General features: G+C 45.6%; 2 protein-coding genes across 4 annotated transcripts in view; one reads left to right on the forward strand and one right to left on the reverse strand.

Annotated features, from left to right (window-relative positions):
• The window catches only part of LOC147128816 (proteasome activator complex subunit 4B-like), a 36,298-nt gene extending 20,533 nt beyond the window's left edge, over positions 1-15,765 (forward strand). For all 3 annotated transcript variants that reach the window (XM_086016913.1, XM_086016914.1, XM_086016912.1), the window contains 37 exons: positions 14-100; positions 165-351; positions 419-508; positions 1,097-1,161; positions 1,282-1,432; positions 1,503-1,601; positions 1,790-1,859; positions 2,429-2,496; positions 2,863-3,066; positions 3,325-3,482; positions 3,623-3,718; positions 3,786-3,841; positions 3,921-3,977; positions 4,078-4,133; positions 4,565-4,663; positions 4,744-4,806; positions 5,083-5,178; positions 5,283-5,414; positions 5,555-5,764; positions 5,839-5,963; positions 6,062-6,115; positions 6,297-6,426; positions 6,634-6,715; positions 6,974-7,127; positions 7,910-7,976; positions 8,052-8,177; positions 8,254-8,406; positions 8,634-8,738; positions 9,302-9,393; positions 9,462-9,593; positions 9,828-10,033; positions 10,966-11,051; positions 11,269-11,397; positions 12,583-12,738; positions 13,160-13,298; positions 14,183-14,316; positions 15,186-15,765. In XM_086016913.1, the coding sequence (XP_085873039.1) occupies positions 14-100; positions 165-351; positions 419-508; positions 1,097-1,161; positions 1,282-1,432; positions 1,503-1,601; positions 1,790-1,859; positions 2,429-2,496; positions 2,863-3,066; positions 3,325-3,482; positions 3,623-3,718; positions 3,786-3,841; positions 3,921-3,977; positions 4,078-4,133; positions 4,565-4,663; positions 4,744-4,806; positions 5,083-5,178; positions 5,283-5,414; positions 5,555-5,764; positions 5,839-5,963; positions 6,062-6,115; positions 6,297-6,426; positions 6,634-6,715; positions 6,974-7,127; positions 7,910-7,976; positions 8,052-8,177; positions 8,254-8,406; positions 8,634-8,738; positions 9,302-9,393; positions 9,462-9,593; positions 9,828-10,033; positions 10,966-11,051; positions 11,269-11,397; positions 12,583-12,738; positions 13,160-13,298; positions 14,183-14,316; positions 15,186-15,320 (4,249 nt within the window). In that variant the 3' untranslated portion in view covers positions 15,321-15,765. The remainder of the gene's footprint in view (positions 1-13; positions 101-164; positions 352-418; positions 509-1,096; positions 1,162-1,281; positions 1,433-1,502; positions 1,602-1,789; positions 1,860-2,428; positions 2,497-2,862; positions 3,067-3,324; positions 3,483-3,622; positions 3,719-3,785; positions 3,842-3,920; positions 3,978-4,077; positions 4,134-4,564; positions 4,664-4,743; positions 4,807-5,082; positions 5,179-5,282; positions 5,415-5,554; positions 5,765-5,838; positions 5,964-6,061; positions 6,116-6,296; positions 6,427-6,633; positions 6,716-6,973; positions 7,128-7,909; positions 7,977-8,051; positions 8,178-8,253; positions 8,407-8,633; positions 8,739-9,301; positions 9,394-9,461; positions 9,594-9,827; positions 10,034-10,965; positions 11,052-11,268; positions 11,398-12,582; positions 12,739-13,159; positions 13,299-14,182; positions 14,317-15,185) is intronic.
• Positions 15,766-15,987: 222 nt separating this feature from the next.
• chac2 (ChaC, cation transport regulator homolog 2 (E. coli)) lies at positions 15,988-19,774 on the reverse strand. The gene is made up of 3 exons (XM_086016951.1): positions 19,488-19,774; positions 18,771-18,806; positions 15,988-17,230 (listed from the first exon to the last, which is right to left on the reverse strand). The coding sequence occupies exons 1-3, from the start codon at positions 19,620-19,622 to the stop codon at positions 16,850-16,852; spliced, it is 552 nt and encodes a 183-aa protein (XP_085873077.1). The 5' UTR covers positions 19,623-19,774; the 3' UTR covers positions 15,988-16,849.
• Positions 19,775-20,423: the final 649 nt, after the last annotated feature.

Raw genomic sequence — 20,423 nt, forward strand, 5'->3', positions numbered from 1 at the left:
TTGGGATGTGCAGTAAGACCGGCAGTACGGACGCCGCCTTCGCCCTGCAGAACCTGGCCCTCCTCACGCCACAGCTGGCCATCCCGCCTGTGCTCGAGAAGTGAGCCCGACGCACGTTTACGGAAACGCGTGCCTTCCACCTGACCCGCGCGCGCCTTCCACAGAACGTACGCGGCGATGGAGACCCTGACGGAGCCGCACACCCTCACGGCCACGCTCAGCTGCATGATCGGCATGGCGCGCAGCCTGGTGGCCCCCAGCGAGCACTACCCGGAGGGCCGCGCGCACGTGCTGCCGCTGCTCATGGGCTCGCTGCCGGGCGTGGACCCCAACGACTTCAGCAAGTGCATGGTGAGCGCCGCCTTTGATTTGGAAATGTCACGTGACGCCCCATTGAGTCCCGGCGGCTGCTTTTCAGATCACCTTCCAGTTCATCACCACCTTCACCACGCTGGTGCCTTTGGTTGACTGTTCGGCAGCTCCGTCTCGACACGGCCAACTTTCGCAGGTGATTCTCCAAGAGTTTAGCCAGCCGTGGCTACCGCTTGATCTCTCTTGTGCTCAAGGGCCACGTTTGATTTTAAATAAATAAATAGTCAATTAAATGGACAGGTGGGTCATTTGTAAATGAGGTCAAATACATTTTAAGTCAACCATGCAAATAGTAAGAATTGTCATAGTGTATAACGTAGTCGTAAAATAGTTTCTTTTACAAGTCAAATTTACAGTAAATCAGTTCACCGTTCACTAAACTAAAAAAATGATAAATAACTTGTTCCTCTGAGTACCATTCATCCTCATTTTTGAAGTATTTGTCATGATGTATTTTTTTTAATGGATTCCAAATTGTTTTAGAGCTCTGCATGTTAAACATTTTATTTTATGATGATAATTGGATCAACCCAATATTTTATGACAAATTATTCAGAAAAAAGACATTAGCATATAATGAATGCAACAAATATTCCAGGACTTTTCGACATGTAAATGCGTCGCGAGCTGCATTAATTGCCGTCATCATTGTTAATTTCAATACTTTGCCCCATTTCCGGCCTCACGGAAGCGCCGACCATCTCTCCTCTCTTCTGCTTCTCAGATGGAAAAAGACTTGTGTTTCGCTTCTGCTGAGTTTGAAGACTTTGTCCTGCAATTTCTGGACAGGTAGCATCAAGCTCAACACTTGTCGTCGGCCGTTTCTTGTCACGCGCGACCCGACCCGAATTGGCGGTGTATTTTATTATTTTTTTTGGTGTGTTTTTTTTTTGTTTTTTTGGGGCGCAGGTGCTTTGCCGTGATCGACAGCAGCACTCTGGAGCAGACGCGCGACGACACGGAGACGGACACTCAGACGCAGCTGGAGAGCCTGGTGGAACTGGGCCTGTCCTCCACCGTCAGCACCGTCCTCACGCAGTGCTCCACACACATCTACATGGTAACGCGCGCGCGCACACGCGCACACGGCGCGACACTGACACTTGCGGTTTTCTATCTTTTGGTGTTAGGTGGCACTGCAGAAAGTGTTCAACTTTGCCACCTCCAACATCTTTGAGACGTGCGTGTCGGGCAGGATGGTGGCTGACATGTGCAGAGCGGCGGCAAAGGTGTGCGCGTGTACAGTCCTCACATCTACAGAGATACCATATTGCTTCATAATTCATGCTTTTTCAACACCCTTCTTGTCTTCTAGACATTCCTCTCCTATTTGCCTTCTGCTTTGTTGACTTATGCTTTCCTTTCTCTACTTCTTGTGCGTCACGATGTGCGTGTGTGCGTGTGTTTGTCTTTTCAGTGCCATCCTGCCGAGTCTCTCAGACTCTTTGTCCCACATTGCTGCAGCCTCATTTTCCAAATTACTGAAAGTCAGTATGACATTCTGTGTGTGTGTGCATATAAATTAGATAAAGCTTTTTAATTAATGTATGCTTATTGTCAAACAACATGTGCGGGGTGAACAAGTTGTTTTTATGCTGTCAGCACTCGCTGGCTGTGACTCAAGTCTTTGCTTTAACGCCCCTGTTTTTTTTTTGGGGGGGGGGGGGGGGGGGGGGGTTTCTCCCTCCTCTACACCACAATTGTTCATTATCAATGTGACACGCTGCAAATTTAACCGTAGGAAAAAAAATAACAATCAATACAATGCAATTACATTATTACTGTTCAGTCAGTTTGTAGTGCAATAAATTTCATGTTTCTGCCCATTCTGTCTATTTAATATACATATAGAATATCTGTCAATTCTTATGTATGTATTATTTAAAAAAAAGCAAACAACGAGGCCAGCGTATCTTTTCATTAAAAAAAAAAATTAATAATTAGGATCAAAGTGTAGTCTTTTTCCATTCATGTGATTAAACAGCCACTGGGGAATCTGTAACTAGAAAACTCGGCAAAGGAACAGAAAAATTGAATTGTGTGCCTGTGTGTGTAGATGAGGATCTTCAGAGTGAGGAGGAGCTGGATAAGGAGCTGCTATGGAACCTCCAGCTGCTGTCCGAGGTGAGAGAGAGAGAGAGAGAGAGTGTGTGTGTGCGTGAGGCAGATGTGCCAAGCACTCGCCCAGCGTGCCGCCCTTGGGCATGCGGAGAGTTGATATTTCATCCGCTGAAAGTTTCTGATATTGCTTGAGAAAGATGGAGGGCTGGGGGAAAAAAAAATGATGACCACGCGACATTTCTTGCAGCGATCGCCCGGCGCGCCGCCGGCTCGTAAATATCGGGCCGCTTTGTCGCGACGCGGAACATATTGATACCTTCTCTGTTGTGTTTTATGACTCGTGGGAGAAGAGCGAGCCAAACGCACTGACTTACTGCACCGCTTCCCTTTTGAATGCGCCGCTCTCTACCCCGCGCGCGTGTGTTCCAGGTGACCCGCGTGGACGGCGAGCAGCTGTTGAGGTACGGCGGCGAGCTGGAGCGCGTCCTCAGCACGTGTGTGCGCCTGCGCTGCAAGCGGGCCTACGCGCTGGCGGCGGTCCTGCTGGAGCACGCGCTGCGCTCGCTCTCGCTCATCTACCCCACCGAGTACCGCAGCACGGCCGGGGGCTTCCGCGACGACCTCCCCGTACGGGTGGGTCACTCGCTCGCTCGCTCGCTGGCCCGGTAGAGAGACCGCCAGAACTGTGTTGTAACTCCCAGGACGCTTCAATATGGAGCCAAGTTTCTGCCTTTGCCAAGATGAAAACAAAAGCGTTTGATTATTATTATTGTTGCTTGTTACTGTGATGTTTCTGATTTGCCGCTGATCATGTGATTCGCCTCATTTGTAACTTTCCTCAACATAGGAAAGCGACGCTAGTTTGTGGCTTTCTTTTTCTTTTGGCTCCAGGACTGGGGTCGGCCCGGCGATGTCGCCGCTTTGGGCGCGTGCTGGCACGTCCCCAGCCCGGAGGAGGAGAACTTTGTTTTCCGCCTCTTGTCCCGCCTGCTGAAGCCCGAGCTGGAGCGAATCGGGGGCCACGTGTCGGGGGACCAGCCAATGAGCAGGTTTGATGAGCATCCTTTGCGTTTTTTTTTTTTTTTTCATTTGAGCGAATGACACATTTCAGTGTGCGTGTTCGTTGCACTAAGTAGCGTACGCAAACCTGTTTTTTTTTTTTTTTTGTGATGTGCGTCTGGGTTCGCAGGGAGGAGCTGTTGCAGAGTCTGGCCATCGTGCAGCACTGCCTGCTCGGGGCGGGCAGCTTGCTGCCCCCTCTGGATGGAGCTCACGTAGCCGACCTGTGAGTCTCACCCACCCACTCTTGTAGCGCACACACGCACGGCCTCAATGCATGCTTCTTACCTCAGAGTGCCCTCCATGGTCAACCTGGGGGAGTTCAAACTGCACATCGGTGTGGACTACGGTGAGAACGCACACGCGGCACAATAAGCCCGCCCGCCACCGCGCGGCCTCGCTCATTGGTCACCCGATTGCCCGTGCAGACGATTCGCGCGAGAACTACCGAGAGTCCATCCGCCGCGCCATGAGGCTGCTGCTGCGTAAGTGAACACACACACCCACACACACACACACACACACACACACACACACACACTCACTGCATGTTACTCTAACGTGAGCCTCCTCCCCCCCAATCAGATCACATCCTGGAGCACACGGAAGATGACACCAAGTCACTCTTTGTCATCATTAAGGTGCCTTGTCTCTGTTATTACCTCCGCCAAGGCTGATTTGTTTTATCCGGGGTCCAAGTCCAAACGGACTTGGGCTGTGATTTTATTTTGTCGTTCATCGCTACAACTTGATGTGGTTCTTTTGGATGGAAAAATAAATAAATAAACACATAATCCTTTTTTTTTTATCCACTTCATCTATTTTATGTAGAGAATGTTTTTCTATTATTTGCATTCAATTCTAAATATCGAATCAAGCGACCAACACTAGCAATTCATTTTCATCCGTTTGTATGTGAGTATTTTAGCTAGCAGCATCCCAACTGTCAGCCTTCCTTTTGACTATTTTGGCAGGCGACAAAGCCTTGTTGAGGGCCCATTACCGCACTTGAAATGTGCTCCCCTGGGGCCTCCTGAGCAAAATTCTGATCTTTGATGCCTACTGCCTGCAGATCATCAGCGACCTCCTGTTTTTCCGAGGCACGCACAAGAAGGAGTTTGACTCCCGCCGGAAGAGCTTCACGCTGGTCAAGAAGTCGATGGAAAACCGGGTGAGCGCTGGAATGCTTTCGTTTCGACAGTGAATTCATGCTGAACCAACTTGATTTTTTTTTTTGTTGTTGCTGCGCAGCTTTATGGGAAGAAGCAGCACATTCGGGCGCTGCTCATCGACCGGGTCTTGCTACAGCACGAGGTAAACAAATACGGCAACAGAAATGCATATTAAGGGTTGAATCGACGAGTCAACCTCGTATCTATAGTGAAGGAATGATGTGTCATGGTACCGGAAGAGCATTTCACGGCCCCGCCTGTCGCTCTACTTGACTTATTCGCAGTTAATAAACATTTTTCGCATCAATTAAGTGAAGTCGGACTTGGCAAGGCACACTTAATTAATGACTGGGAATCGCTGCACTAGATTGCATGCTGTAAAATCTCAAATAATGTGACTTCAATATTTGATGAAAAGATGAGGAAACTGGTGGTGGAGGGCAGCGAATACAAAGAAGTCCACCAAGAGCTGCTGTGCGATCTGCTGCTGCTGTCAACTAGCACTTACAGCCAGGTGCGGTACAACCTGCGCACACACATTTGGAATGTATATTATAGCCAAATTCCAAATTGGAATAAATTCTATTTTATTTGATTTATTTTTTCTTCCCCCGGCAGGTACGTAGCAGGGCCCAGAACGTGCTGACCACCGCGCTGGCAACCTACAGCTTCTCATACCGAGATCTGATTCCCCGAATCGTGCAACTGTTGTCACCGCAACACACCGCCGGCACGCAGCAGCAGTTCAAGGTGAAGCTCACGTTGACTTTTGCCAGTTTTTTCCCTCATTCGGGGTCGTCGTGCTCTTCTTTGCTTTCAGCCGCGTTTCCGTGTGAGTCCTGGCCTGGTTTTCCCAAACGTTCCGCCGCTAACCCTCGTCTCACCCTCAGGGGGCGCTGTACTGCCTGCAGGCGGCCCACAGCGGCATGTGCTTGGCCAGCCTGCGCGACTGGGACTGCGCGGGCGCCGTGTGGCCGGCGCTGGTCCGCTGCGGGCTGTCGCCCGCCACGGCGCTGGACGAGCCCTCCGTGGGCCAACTCCTGGACGACATCGTCGACCAGATCCACCGGCAGCACGACACCATCGGCATCTTTTTCACCGTCAGCCACCCTCCGTGCGATTTCATTCCCTTTGTGCCTCACGGCGCTGACGTGCGCCCCCTGCCGTTCCTCAGGTGTCCGAAAGCTGCGTGGAGATAGCCGAGCGAATGGCACCGTCGCAGACTTTGGCGACGCCCTCTGTTGAGGAGCTGAAGGAGGGGCTCCAGCGCCAGCGAATCAGAAATGTTGTCAATGCGCGGTAGGAGACCTGTAGTCGCAATTTATATCTCATCAATAATAGTCATCTGGGGAAAAAAAGCCACATCGACACCGACAAACTGTTTACTGCTTGTTCAGGAAATATGAGAAGCTGGTGAATGACCTGTTGGACTGCCTTGAAGACAGAGAGCTGTGAGTGTCGCAAGTGAATTGATGCCCAAAAAGGGGTGGATCAAACTTCAAACTAAAAGCCTTTAATTAAAACGGTGGTTCTTTACACCGCGAACCACTAAAATAATACATCGCTGGTACCACCATCATAACCAAAATTGAGTGACTTTTTTGGTGTCCTCCATTCTCACTTGCTGCCCAGGCCGTGGAAGTTTGAGCACACGGCCGCAGACTTGCTGTCACTCCTGCTGAGGGACGACCACCCGCTGCCGCCGGACGCCGTCCTCTACTTCACGCAGAGCCTCGTACACGACTCCATCAGCATACGCAAGGTCTGCCCTCACCTACATGGCGTTGTAGACACGCCGGTCGACAATTACAAGTGGTCTCTCGGCCTCTTGCGGCATCTTAGGCCGGTCACTGAATGTTTTTCAGTGAGTCGCAAATAAAAAAAAAATTTAAAAACGGTGAATTGGCGAGCTCGGACGTATCGTTTATTTTCTTTTTTTATGTTCAGTATGATGTTCTTTCTCTCTCAGGTGGCAATCTCAGCAATGGCTGGCATCCTGAAACAGCTGAAAAGACCAAGAAAGAAAGTAGCAGTCAAGCCGTCTGACATTAGTGAGTAGAAGAAGAGTTCACTGGTCGGCTGCATGGCGTTCCTGATAAAGCGGTGTCGCACATTGGTGCCACTTTGAGATGTTTATCAAATCGGACAGTCAAACACTCGCATGCCAAATGAAAACACTCATAAAGGCGCATAGAAATACCATCTTTATTTCACAAGCTTGTTCGCGGAAGAAATGAAACGATGAATTGAAAGAAGCACCGTTTGCGTTTGGACTTGACGAAACTGGGCGTTTGATTTTGTGGATGCAGGCGGCGTGGTGGACCCGGAGGGCACGTGGGCCGGGGACCGCCAGGCCAACGGCTGGCTGCAGTACCGCAGGGCTGACCTGCCCCTCAGCGAGGAGGCGTGGGACTCGCAGCTGCACGTGGAGAAAACACACGTGGGCTACTACTCGTGGCCGAGGTGAGGAGGAAACAGCCATCGGCCGTGTTGATCGGAGGTCTTTTGGGCTTTGGGGGGGGGGGCCTTTATGTCTTTTTAACGGCGTCGGCGAGCTAACGAGGTGGAGCAGCCGCATGGCCCGGCCTAGATATTATAAGCCTGACTGGATGACTTACAGCCTGGCCCAGATAAGACAAGTACAGGGGCGGTACTTCCTGTCCCCGTGCGCGGGCAACTTGCTGACTAATGGACTTTTTCATTCATTCATCCTCGCTTCTTATCCGCAGACGGGATAATGCCTCGGCCGTGTCTTGTGCCTTTGTGCTCTTATCTAATAAGGGATATAAAAACTCCACGCGTCCGTTTACAATGACGAATTAAAAAAAGAAAGGGAAACTTATTTTATCATTAGGTGCTGTTTCGGGCACTCAAAAATAATGAAATGGAAAATAAAAGCTTTTTTTTTTTTTTTTTTCACGAAATCAATGAATATTAGAGAAAATACAGATAAAAATACAGAGTTGAACCGAAATGCAGTATTGTGTATTTGTAAATATTTTGAAAGTATTTTCAAAATCGCTATTTTCACTTTCACTTACCAAAAACAAAATCTTACTTCACTGGGTGCACACTGTAGTAGGAAAGAGTTAACCCCCAACATTGGAAAAATATTTTCAAGTTATCTTCCCCCAGACGTTTCTATAAAATATCAGAATTTCATAACTTTTGGTTGCATTTTTCTGTAGCCTGATACAGCACACCATTTGACATCACAATGTCGCTTCTCTTTGTGTCCTTTTTAGAGAAATGATGATCTACGCTCCTTCACAAAAATTGAAAGATGATCTGCCGTATGAAGAGATGAGCGAGGTACACACATGCGAGCGCACACACGCACACACAAAGCACAAGCATCGTCTCATAAGTACGTTGCTCTTTTTTTAGGCGGAGAAGATCATCTTTGAATACTTCTCCGACCCGGAGTTTATCGAGCAGCTGGTGGACTTCCTCTCCCTGGAGGAGCGCAAAGGCAAAGACGGCTTCAACCCGCGGCGCTACTGCCTCTTTAAGGTACCGCTCGTCCTTCGGGCCGGGCCCGGCGCGGCCCGAGCCCGAGTGACCTTCCCTCCCTTGCGTCGATGGATAGGGCCTGTTTCGCAACTACGGCGACGTCTTCCTCCCTCTGCTGTGGCCGCACTTGCAGCAACTGGCAGCCGACCCGCACGAGAGCTCGCAGCATTGCGTTTGCGAGATCGCCGCCGGGCTCATCAGAGGCAGCAAGCTGTGGAGTTTCAGCAAGGCACTGCGCACACTCCTGGCATATATACTGTACAGTTTGGTTTTGCCGATTTCCCCATTTCCCGCAGGAAAGTGGCAAAGTAGTTGGTATTTCAGTTCGTTTGAAAAGGGACAATTGTAGTTATGAGATGGATTAAAGTTACACATGAGTGAGTCAAGCTGCCACCCTACAAACTGACTCCCCCATTTGATAAGACAACTCAATATTAATTGTGCGTTTGTGCGTAGGTGGACAAGTTGTGGCGCGTTTTGTGCCCGCTGATCAAGACGGCGTTGACCAACATCACGGTGGAAACCTACACCGATTGGGGCACCTGCATCGCCACCGCATGCGTGAGGAAACACACCGCTGCGCCCGTTTCTGCATTTCAGCTGAGGAAAAATGCCGTTAAAAGACATCAATCACGTCTAATTGGCAATTGGATTTTGACGCGCCGTTTGGGGCGCTCCAACAAACATGTCGACGGAAACACGTATTCCCTGAAATGTGGTTTCATCCACTCTTAGTTTTATCGAACCAAATTACACGGAAAATTGACAGTTTTCCTTTTTTTTTTTTTTTATGTGGAGGCACAAGTTTGGGAGCACATTTGATTAGCTGGCTAGCAAATCTTTAGAGTATGCTAATCTTTAGAAAGACTAATAGGATTTTATTTCCCTGCTGTGGCTGTTGCAGTCCACTTGCATTGGGTTAGGGTTTCATGTTTGATTTTCAAGAATGAAGATTTCAAGACAAAGGTTGGGTTTCAAATTAGGTTTACGACTGTTGGGGTTTCAAACAAAAGTTTGTCTCTCCAAGATGTATGACTGACCCCTGCGGGACTGGGCTGGTAACTGCATAACCAGGCACGTGTGGTCAGGTCGAATGATCCCAAAATGTGTTTGCTGTCCAATAGGAAGGTCGCGACCCCAGGAAGCTCCACTGGCTGTTCGAGCTGCTGATGGAGACGCCGCTGATCGGCGAGGGCAGCTCTTTCCGAGACGCCAGGTGCCCACTCGTTCACGTGGTCGTTTGCGCTCCGTCCCGATTTGTAACCTTGTGCTTTTGCGCGTCAGTTTGCTGTACGTGCTTCAAGGCGGCCTGGCCCAGCAGCAGTGGCGAGTGGCCGAACTCCTGCACAGGCTCCTCACTTACCTGGAGCCCAAACTCACGCAAGTGTACAAGAACGTTCGCGAGCGCATCGGCAGGTAACGGCTCTCTGATTTTGTCATGATTTTTCTCCTCTCTCAACCGATTTTCGTGTGGTTGACTTTTTTTTTGTCAAAACGTTTGACCAAAAGGCAAGGCATCACTGTCATGTTTGGGAAAGTTGCATCTTACTTGCATGCACTGTTTGAGCTGCAAGCCAACGCTTTGTTTACCGGAGTCCGTCTGAACTTGTGTTCTTTTTTTCCCGTCTTCGTTTTCTTCTCCCCCTCCAGTGTCCTGACCTACATCTTCATGATGGACGTGGCCCTGCCGCACACGCAGCCCACCACCTCCCCCCGCGTGGCCGACTTTGTCACCCGGGTGCTGGAGCGGCTCAAGCCCCTCACGTCCGAGGCGGAGATCCACAACCACGTGCACGAGGAGAACGCCCACGAGACCACCGACGAGCGCACGCAGGCTGTCAAGCTGCTCAAGACGGGTCAGAATACAGATTTGGCCTGCTTCTTGCAAAACTGGGCAAAAAAATGCAGTGAATTAAAAAAAACATAACAATAAAAGGAAGGTAGTCAGGTGGGAAGCTTACAAAAAAGATGTCACAGGTCTAATTTTAGCCCGTGTTCCCGGTCACAAAGTGCTGCAGTGTGCATTAGAATGTATTAATCATGCTCGCTACAAAAATAGAACAGCATAAAAAATGCGTGGTCCAAGCCACCCTGTTGGTCCGTTGGCCTCCATTTTGTCTGGGTTGGATTACATCTATGATTTAATGAGGCATAATGTGAGTTAAGAAATTCGCTGCACCCAATACAGAGTTTGCATATTGATGGATACATTCGATTAACAGCATCCACCAAAATAAAGTCAAAATATTCATTCATTTATTAAACAAGTATGTCGTATTGATTGCAAAATAATAATGTTAATGTCAGAAAATAATCATTTACCGCAATACATTGTTGTATATTTTGTTCGTTATTTACACTCTACTCTATTGTCAAAGATAATCTGTTTTTCATGTGAAACAAATCATGTACTTTTTCAAATTGATTCGATAAAGCAAGATTCAAAAAAATATATATATACGCTACAACTATCTACTATTCTAGGTATTGAAAAAGTGTTTGAGCATAAACAGATTGATAGAAATGAATTGTGTATGTTATTTACGGGAGAAGCATGAAAAAATATCGCCCTCAAACGTTTGGATAAATACGTATCGACTGCCATTAACTCAATTGTTACACCGTAAAACGATGATGAATGTCCTGCTCTAGTGGAGGCGTCACAGTGAGGTCACCCTGGCAGCTTTATTTGACGACATCGCTTTTCATCCTGTGTGCGTACGTGCGTGCGATTCTCTTTCTATTTTTTTTTTTGTTAAGTTTTTTTTTTTTTTTTTTTTTTTTGTAGTCCTAAAATGGCTGCTGGCGAGCGCAGGACGGACTTTCACCACGCCTGTTCAGCAGCAACTTCAACTCCTGCCTCTTCTCTTCAAGGCAAGCGAACACGCGTATACACGCGCGCGCACACCCAGTCCCAGTGCCAGCGTTATTACCCACTCCATCTTACTTGGCCATTAGACTCCATTTCTCTCTTCATTTAGTCACAACGCTGCCTCGCTGCCGTCGCCCGTACCTTTCTGCACCTCTCTCACTGGTTGTCTCTCTCTCTCTCTCTCTCTCTCTCTCGCCCCGCTCTCACCCCTCCGCGCAGATTGCACCGGTGGAGATTGATGAGAGTTATGATGAGATGAAACAGGACGCTCGCACATGCCTCTCTCTGATGTCCCAGGGCCTGCTCTATCCCCAACACATCCCCCTGGTCTTGGCAGCCCTGGAAGAGGTCACTCACACGCGACATGGTTCTTTTGATTTTTTTTTTTTTTTTTGGTGTGATTACATTTGCCTTTGATACACTGCACCGATAGGTTTGAACTAAAATCAATCCCGATGTGATGCAAGTGTAGGCTTTCAGTTTGGATTTGTTTCCATTTGGGAACGGCAGCCATTTTATGCAGTAGAGCGTCGGTTCTCGAGCTTTAAAAAGAATAAACCCACTAAGGTACCAAAAATCACCGCAATGTGATACCACAAAAGCGTATTACTGTAAGACACTGTAACATCAACGCTGCCCTTTGGAAAAGAAAAGTGTCCTAAAATAATCATTCATTTGAAATGTTTTGCACATAAGTTAAATAAAAATTGCAATAAATCAATTCTTAAAGACTAAAATATATTTCACTATATTTATGTGTCAATAACAACTCAACTGTACTTCAAAAGGTAAAAAAAATACTGTCCAGGATTTAAAAAAAAAGGTTAAATAGGCTTTATGCATAGCCACAAGCTTCACGGTAGTATATTTGATTATATCGCATATTTTAAATGCACATTTGAATTTATACCTAATTCAGTGATTCTTTCGTGTAGCACTAGAGGGAGCCATCCTACCACTAAGCGGTTGATATTCTCTTCCAAAAGGGTCGTTTACGTTGCGCCCCAATTTTACTCACGACATAGATAGGAAATTGACATCCAGCATAATAAGAATGACCATTTGCTTGAAATCTTCAAAAAAAGATCACTTACACATTTTTTTTTTGTCCTCTAGCTTCGCCGCTACTCAAGTATCATCAGTGATTACTTGCTATATATTCAATATCCACATGTGGAAGTGAAATGCTCTTCTAAAAGGGTCGCTCATATAAAAAAAAAAATAAATGTATAACCTCTAGCTTTGATGTGTTGCCCTTTTCACACAATCTCACAAGCTAACAAACAGTGACCGTCCACCAGCTTGTGTGTGATCATGTATGACGCCTAACACAATATTCCATCTGATAAGCCTATGAATTATGCCTCATGTAGCTGCCGAGGACGGCCTCGTTCTTCACACGCCCGCTGCTGAACATGCTTTGACATTTGCAGGTGCTCTACATGAGCATACGAGACGATCTGCGGCAGATACGGCCGTGGCGTGGCGTGGCCTGGCAAACGCTAACCGGCGCGTTCGCGTGTGTGCTTACAGATGGGCGGCAGCAGGTCGTGGCACGCGCGCTACTCGGTGCTGACCTACCTACAGATCACTGTCTTCTCCAACTTATTCACGCTGCTCAGCGTGCCCGCGGAGGTGCAGCGCGTCCGCAGGCTGGTGATGCGTCTGCTGCTGGACGAGCAACTCGAGGTGACATTAAAAACTAAACAAAAAAATAATAATCACTTCACTTGTTCTTTGGGTGGTTGCGAGCACACCGTGTTCTTTTGTAGACAATCCCATTTTAAGCGTCTAAAGACACTTCACATGGAGAGTTGATAGATTGGTAATCTAATGTGACATGATTTCCCCCCCCCCCACAGTTTTTATGGTAAACGTCCCGATACTTGATCCTTGAAAAAATAGTTTCTCAGTGATGCTTTGTCATGCTCCACATCTCAGTGGTGCTTCTTCATAATGTATGCAAAGTGATTTCTGCAGTTCAATTCGCCCCACAATCCTTGCACTTATTATATATATATATATGTATATATATATATTTTTACACATAAATAGTTGATGCTTTTCCTTTCCTAAACCTGCCTGGTGATGGCCGCTCTCTTGTGTGTAGGTGAGGGACATGGCGGGCACCACCCTGAGTGGTTTGCTGCAGTGCCACTTCTTCCCTCTGGACCGCAGTCTGCAGACTCAACTGCAAACGCTGAGTCACACGCGCCTACCCAAGGCCAGAGGAGAACTGGCTTCCACGGGTACACGCACACTCACGCAAGCAGCACACTAATACAGTGGACCCCGTTGACAAGTGAGAAGACACGCTAGGTCAAAGGTCACCCAACTTTTGGAAACTGAGAGCTGAGGCAACCCGATCCGTGCAAAGGACTACCGGTTTGATACCTCTGAAATTCTCAACACAATCTTCATCGAGCAATCTCGTCTGAAACAAAAAGTGCTTTGAATAAATACAAACCGAGCATGAAATACAAGACAACTGAACACAATAAAGAATCAAGAAAGAAGACACTAAAACAAGGGCAGTCTCATGCTGTGCTTAAAGCCAAAGATTAAAAATGAGGTTAAAGGAAAAATTGCAAATTAATTTTAAAAAAGCTGTTTGGAAAAAAAGGGGAAATTACCTAAAAATATGCCAAATAATAAATTAAAAAAAAGTAATTACATTTATTATGGTTCATTCCATTACTAAATAAATAAAACTGAATTAAAATAAGTGATGCAAATGAAATGTGTTCACGGAAAATCCTAAAAAATCCTCCTACACTATTATGTACCTCACCTGCTGATTGAAGATTGTCACTCTCCATTATTCTACCAAGCAGCTACATAGTAATGTTGAAATCAAAAAAGACCCAATACAAAAATGTCAAATGATTAACCCATAAAATACACGTTCAAATAAAAACTAGACCAAAAAATATTCCTTTGAAATCATAAATGAGAATATTCATTCACAACAAAATACTTCAAGAATCAAATGTACCTAAAAACCTAAAAGTGAGTCTTGTGACCGTCTAATTTGGTACAAACTGAACGCAGTGTCATCCAAAGGGCAAAGGACAAGAACATGGACGTGCTTCAGAAAAGGTGACGGCCGGCCATTTTGTTTGTGCTGGTGCAGATTTGGTGCGCCGGCACGCGGGAGTGCTGGGCCTGAGCGCGTGCATCCTGTCCAGTCCTTACGACGTCCCCAAATGGATGCCGCAGATTCTGATGGACCTGAGCGATCACCTCAACGACCCGCAGCCCATCGAGGTACTTAACTCACCTTGAAAAAAACCCCAAAAAGGACGACGACCATGACTTGGTGGGCCACTTGAGGAGAATCGAGTGCCCCGGGTCTCGGACGTACACAACGTGATCAATAAGACTAAATAATAGATGAGCGCGCCGGGCCAGCCGGAGCTGATCATTCAGACGCTCGTTGTGCTGCAAAGTCAAACACAGCACAATTCAGTAGATTTTAGACACCGACCACTACATTTGGGGGGGGGGTGGGGGGGGGGGGGGGGCGCAGGGTCTTGCAGGCGCCCGGTTTGGAGTCAATCTTTTATTCAAATGAAGGCGGCCCATCTATAACTCATGAGTACATCGTTACTCATTGTGATCGCCTTTTTGTGCTCTGGCTGCGGTTCTCTTTTTTTTTTTTTTTTTTTTTCTTTCTTCTTCTTCAGCCCCCCGCCACCTCCTAGCCCTGTCCCACTAATTCCAAGGCTTGCGCGTGGCCTTTTAGCATCAATAAATGAAAAGCCCGCTTGTTAGTTTTTAATCTCAGAGAGAAGTGTTGCTCGAGGGTTTGCTAGAAAGACTGAGGGTTGGCTGATATAGCCTTCAAAGCTCACCCACATACCGCGACACCCCCCATCCCCCCCTCCTCCCCCATAAAAAACTGATTAGCAATTTGCACTCTCGCGAAACTCAATAGTGAGTACACAAGGTAGATGCGATGTTTTTTAGAATGTAAATAGCAGCTAATAGCTAAGTTATGCCCATTTAAAATACAACAAAGTTTTGACTTCTGGGGTTTAGTTCCCCTCAAAGTAAAATTTGGAATTTGGGAATCACTGCCACTTCCTGTTTTGTTGTGGATCCCAACATTTGGATGTGATTTGTTTGCTTTTAAGATGACGGTGAAGAAGACCTTATCGGAGTTCCGCCGCACGCACCACGACAACTGGCAGGAGCATCGCCAGCGTTTCACTGACGACCAGCTGCTGGTGCTCACTGACTTGCTGGTGTCGCCGTGCTACTACGCTTAAAAAAAAAAAACAAAAAAAACAAAAAACGGAAATGCTGAGAGGTGTTTTGTCTTTCTGTCTGTTTGTTTGCTCGAGTGACATTTAACGAAGCTGGGAGCATCGCTACTGGGAAGCTGCCCAGTGACTCAGCCTTCGCCTTCTAAACCAGTTGAGGACAAACCACGACCTGGGAAAACCGGTTTGCGTTTCTTTTCAAAGTCAATGTTTTTCAATTAATTCCCATACTCATTAGAATTCCTCCTGTCAGATTTGTCAAGGAGTGACTTAACATAGCTGTTACTTAGCTTTGTAAATATGTATACAGTGTATTATATTTTAGCGTGATGAGAGAAATCATGTATTGTGGTGAGTATAGTGCTTTATTAATGAACACTGCTAAACTGCTCACAATTTGCATAAGATGTGCTTAGCATACTTTAAATATAGCATTCTGACATTACAACTACACTGATCATGTGATGTGAATTATGTGTAATATATATATATATATATATATATATATATATATATATATATATATATATATATATACACACACACACACGCTATGTTCTTATTGTTGAATAAATGGATAATCTGCAATTGTGCACAGTTAAGTCAATGTTGTGGACAGTCCTTTGCTCAAGTGCTCGTCTCCCAACGCAAAAGTCAGCATTTCAAACTCCGGTTCCAGGTAAGGCTAATTTATTGTTTTGCGTGTATGGACAAACACATGAAAAAAAATGGCAATCCAGATGAAATCCACAAAATGTAATATGAGTGATTACCTAACTGTGAATATGTGCTCAGACCTGTTTACAATTCAATCCTCCACACTGTTGCCACATGAACTTTGCACTCACTGGTTAGAACAGGACAACTAAAGAAAAAACAAAACCAGCTAATCTAGGGGTGGCACTATGAAATCTATAAATCTGTTCCTCTTTAGGGGGGGGGGGGGGAAGGTTTTGTCCGCCAGGTAGCGAATTTGCTGCGCGCTTTATATTTGCTATTGTGACAAACACACAAACCCTGAGACTGATGCTCACATTTAATACAGTAGTGCCTTGAGATACGTGTGACCCGACTTAAAAGTATTTCAAAAAAATTTTCGGGGGACTTACATTACACAATATGTCTTTAATGAAACTTGCAAAAGTCTTCTGCCTCCATGCTAACACTCAATGCAACACACGTGAGTTTTCCTAACAAAAGTAGCATTCTTTTTTTTTTTAAATACAGTAGCGCTTATTTTCAATTGAAAGAAGACGCGTTAAAACGGGAAGTATTTCAAACAGCCTCATATTTGCTAAAGAGATTATTGAAAGTCTCAATCCTCTCCCATCCTGTGTGTTACGCCTACAGAAAGCAACGGCTCGAGGTTCATTTTGTAATGACTGTCTTTGGCCATGATTTTTGATGCGGGATGATGAAGTTTGTTCATTTGGAAAACGGGGAGCGATATTTTGAGATGCCAGCGTTTTGAGTTACGAGGGTTGCCACGTGGCGAATTCAACGCGAAGGTCAAGGCGCCGCCGTGATGGCAGGTTTTATTTGAGCGAGCCGTCGTCCTCCAGTCTCTGGCGTACGAGCATCTCCAGGCGAAACAAGTCCGCGTCGTTGTCCTCGGGCAGGATGCTCCGGACGGCGTCGGCCAGCTGAAAGAGATACTCCGTGTTCTGCCCGCTGGGCCCCGTGGAGCCCACGATCTGATTGGCTATCTCCTCCAAGGGGGCGGGGCCCAGATAGTCGGGGTTGTCCCGCGAGCCGACGTAGAGCAACGTCTGGCTGGGCGGCGGCGTCAGCGGCGGCCGCGGGTGGAAAGCCACGGTCATCACGCGGTAGCCGCCCTTTTCTCGGTGGTCCAAGTGCCGCATCACTTCCTGCTCGTGGCCCGTGGGGAGCTTGTAGGCCACGCCCCAAACACAACTCTGATGACAGATGGCAATGATAATGACCGCAATTAGTTAGGGTTGCAGATAAAAGCAATGCTATGAAATGACCAGAATAGAGCGTCGGGAATAAATTCAAACAATTTCATGGAACAGATATTAGAAATTAGGTTGTAAATTGTTACCCTAATAATGTGATCACCCCAGTGGTTTTTGAACATTTTTGGTAAATCTGAAAAAAAATATATTTTTTTTAAATACAACTCCAAGAATTCAAGTTGTCTTCATCCAATATTTATTACTCTGCCAGTGCCGTTTTGCGTTGTTTGTTAGCATTACGCTAGTTAGACTTTATGTAAACGGCAATGTTATGTGGTTGTTGTAATTACACGTGTAAGACTCTTTGTTTGATCATTAAATAAAGTTGAGTAAACTTGCACCGTGAGTGGCCGTAAACAGCTTGAAGCCTCTTTGGCAAAGGCTTGTTTACTCTCGATCAACCAAACAACAGCTTGGATCTCCCAAGACACCACTGTATTCAATTCCCCCCCCTCCCTCAGATTTAACAATGTAATTGTACTTTTCCAGAAACATGTAAAAGCAAGTCTAACTTCAACTATGCGCAGTAATATTCACAGATATGCATCGCTGGCCTACGCAATGCAGATTTTCTAAGCGTTATCGCCTCCCCCAGACGAGTGGGAAAAATTATCTCCCATCCAAGGTCGCAATACGAGGCGTCATCCTCGCTTTTGTTTCAGCGGGATACGAGATAACGTCTTTTTTGGTGCGTGCCGTGACCTTGGTGCAGTTTGACAATGGAGCTCTTTTGTATGCTGCTCGCGTCACAAAAGGCGCTGGTTCGGTGACAGCTTACAAGGTAGTAAACGTTAGGACCATCAGCCGCTAATTGGCGTTTTATGGCTGTATAACGAGGCGTTGTTTCATTAATCTTCATCTGTTATGATAGTAAAGGTGAAGGAAAGTTGGTGTCGTAAATGTCCAGGATGTGGTCTTGTACTCAGATGGGCCGGGGGGTGGGAAGACTAACTTGGGGCTCCTCTGCTAAAATAGTCAAGGTTCACTGCTTCATTGTATTCAAATATAAATGTTTTCATGTTTGGACTACTTTTAATTACATTTTTTTAATATTTCCATTTTAAGTTCTTTTTAGGCTTACATAATACACTACGTGGCATTCATTAAAAATAATAACAGCAACTAGATAACGATAAAGTCAGATTAAGGAGGTCAGAATGGCCCTGGGCTTTAGTCTTTGGTGTCCACCCCATCCCTCTTTAAAAAAAATATATATATATATATATATATATATATATATATATATATATATATATAAAACATTTTCTTTTGATGTACATTTGAAAAATATATTCTTTATAATTCTCTTCAAAAATGTTTCGCATTTGTGTTTCAGATTTAGATTGTTTTCCTTTTTGAAAAAATAAAGATTAAAAAAATAATTTAAATGGTCTACTTACTCAAAAAAACATTTATCTGAAAAACCCAAACTAATTTATTCCCACGCAGGTCATTTTGATTCGATAAAATGCTTCCTTACCTCAGGGTCCTCCACTAGTGTCACCACCCGACCAGGCTGTAAAAAGAGAAGAATGTGAATGTAGTACATGTACATGTAGAACATTTTTTGTAGTCGGCTATAATGTGATAAGTCGATTAATCGAAAACGTCATTATTTCTGTATCCCCTTTTTTGCACTACACTTGACAAACCAGCTTAATGTTGCATTTGCGCCACCAACATCCACTGCAAGGAAACCAAAACCACGTTACGAAACTTGGCGTGGGGGTGTGACACGCACTCATATCTACCATTTTATTCAGAACTCGAGGCAAAAAAAAAAAAACCCGACCATGCTTCGCAAGTATGGAAAAAAAAATAGTCAGAAAAGGCACTTGTAGCGAAGCAAAGCAATACCGTTTAAAATAGTTGAGTCATGGTAATTGAATTATGAATGTAATTTAAAATCGAGAATTCAATTATGAATGTTAAAATCATTTTACTTACAGTTTTTTCAAACTAACCTACGAATGACACTTTGTTTTTAAAATTAAGAGGAGAGAATTCCTTTCTGTTAGTTTTCGAACTCAAATGTGGCCCAAGAGCGCTTTTCCTTCCCCTTATTCCACCTTTTACACCCAGTTGTGTAATTCAGAGAAACTCTTGAAATACTTGATGTCGAGCTACTGTTTGCGACATAATACAACATGACGTTATAGTGAATGCTGTGAAAGTTATGTTGTGACGTCAGACTCACTTTCCCCGGCACGCCGCGGTGGTCGGTGCTGCCCTGCCAGAAGCGACGACTGAAGCCCTTAATGTAACCAATTCGCTTCTCCTCGTAGGGAAAGTCCACCTTCCAAATGAGCGATCCGTAGCCAAACACCCACATGACTCCCACAATATACCAAGATTACACCGTGATATTAAAAATAATTCCTTAATTGGGAACATACGGGGTCATAAATGCAACAGTAATATTCCAGACATTATAAAGCTGTAGTGTCGATCAAGGTCAAGGTCGACCTCTGTGGCGTAACTGAGTCCGGTTGCGTGTCAATATTAAAGCTTTAATCATCGAAGGGAAACTGTAATTTAAGGTTTAACACCAAGTAAAATCACATACTATAATTTTAAAAAATTGTTCATACAAAAGACAGAGGATTATTGGAGATAACGTGCATACAGCGCGCTGCTAAACGCGAGTCGCTTTTTTATTTTGAAGTCAGCGTTGTCACTTCAGGAAATGCAGCTCAAGCTGAAGCTAACTAGCCCTTGTCCTTGTTGGACACATCGCGGACGACAAGAACAAAAAATGTTTGTGTCAGCGTGCTCACGCGCTTTATGGTGTGTGGTATTAATTCGTCACGTTTCCTAACGCATCATCGTGTCTTTTTAAACTGTCTCCCGTTCGCTAAGGTTTGGATTTGATATTGGCTTTAGTGCACTTTACACATAATTGTTCCCTATCGTCGTTATAGCAGCCGGACACCAGGGGTCGCTGACTTTCCTTTACCGTCAATTAGTAACAGCTGCCGCCATAAGCAGTTTTTTTCTTCTCTCCAAATGATTTTATTTGATCGTTTAGGACATATTATATTACTGTATGCATTTAGGAGCTCTTGGGTATCTTACAAACGTGTGTGGCGTGCTTTTGACTGAAATACCCTAAAATTATAGCAAGCTTCTGATA

The sequence above is a fragment of the Filicampus tigris genome, chromosome 19 (genome assembly GCF_054856515.1).
Source record: "Filicampus tigris isolate MCC_2025a chromosome 19, RoL_Ftig_1.0, whole genome shotgun sequence".
In the NCBI taxonomy this organism is placed as follows: domain Eukaryota; kingdom Metazoa; phylum Chordata; class Actinopteri; order Syngnathiformes; family Syngnathidae; genus Filicampus; species Filicampus tigris.

Bases quoted from the DNA above. Each gene is read 5' to 3' on its own strand.
- chac2 (XM_086016951.1), bottom strand. From the start codon at position 19,622: ATGTGGGTGTTTGGCTACGGATCGCTCATTTGGAAGGTGGACTTTCCC. The intron at 18,807-19,487 runs GTGAGTCTGACG...CTCTTTTTACAG, and splicing joins ACCGCGGCGTGCCGGGGAAA to CCTGGTCGGGTGGTGACACT. The intron at 17,231-18,770 runs GTAAGGAAGCAT...ATCTGTCATCAG, and splicing joins CACTAGTGGAGGACCCTGAG to AGTTGTGTTTGGGGCGTGGC.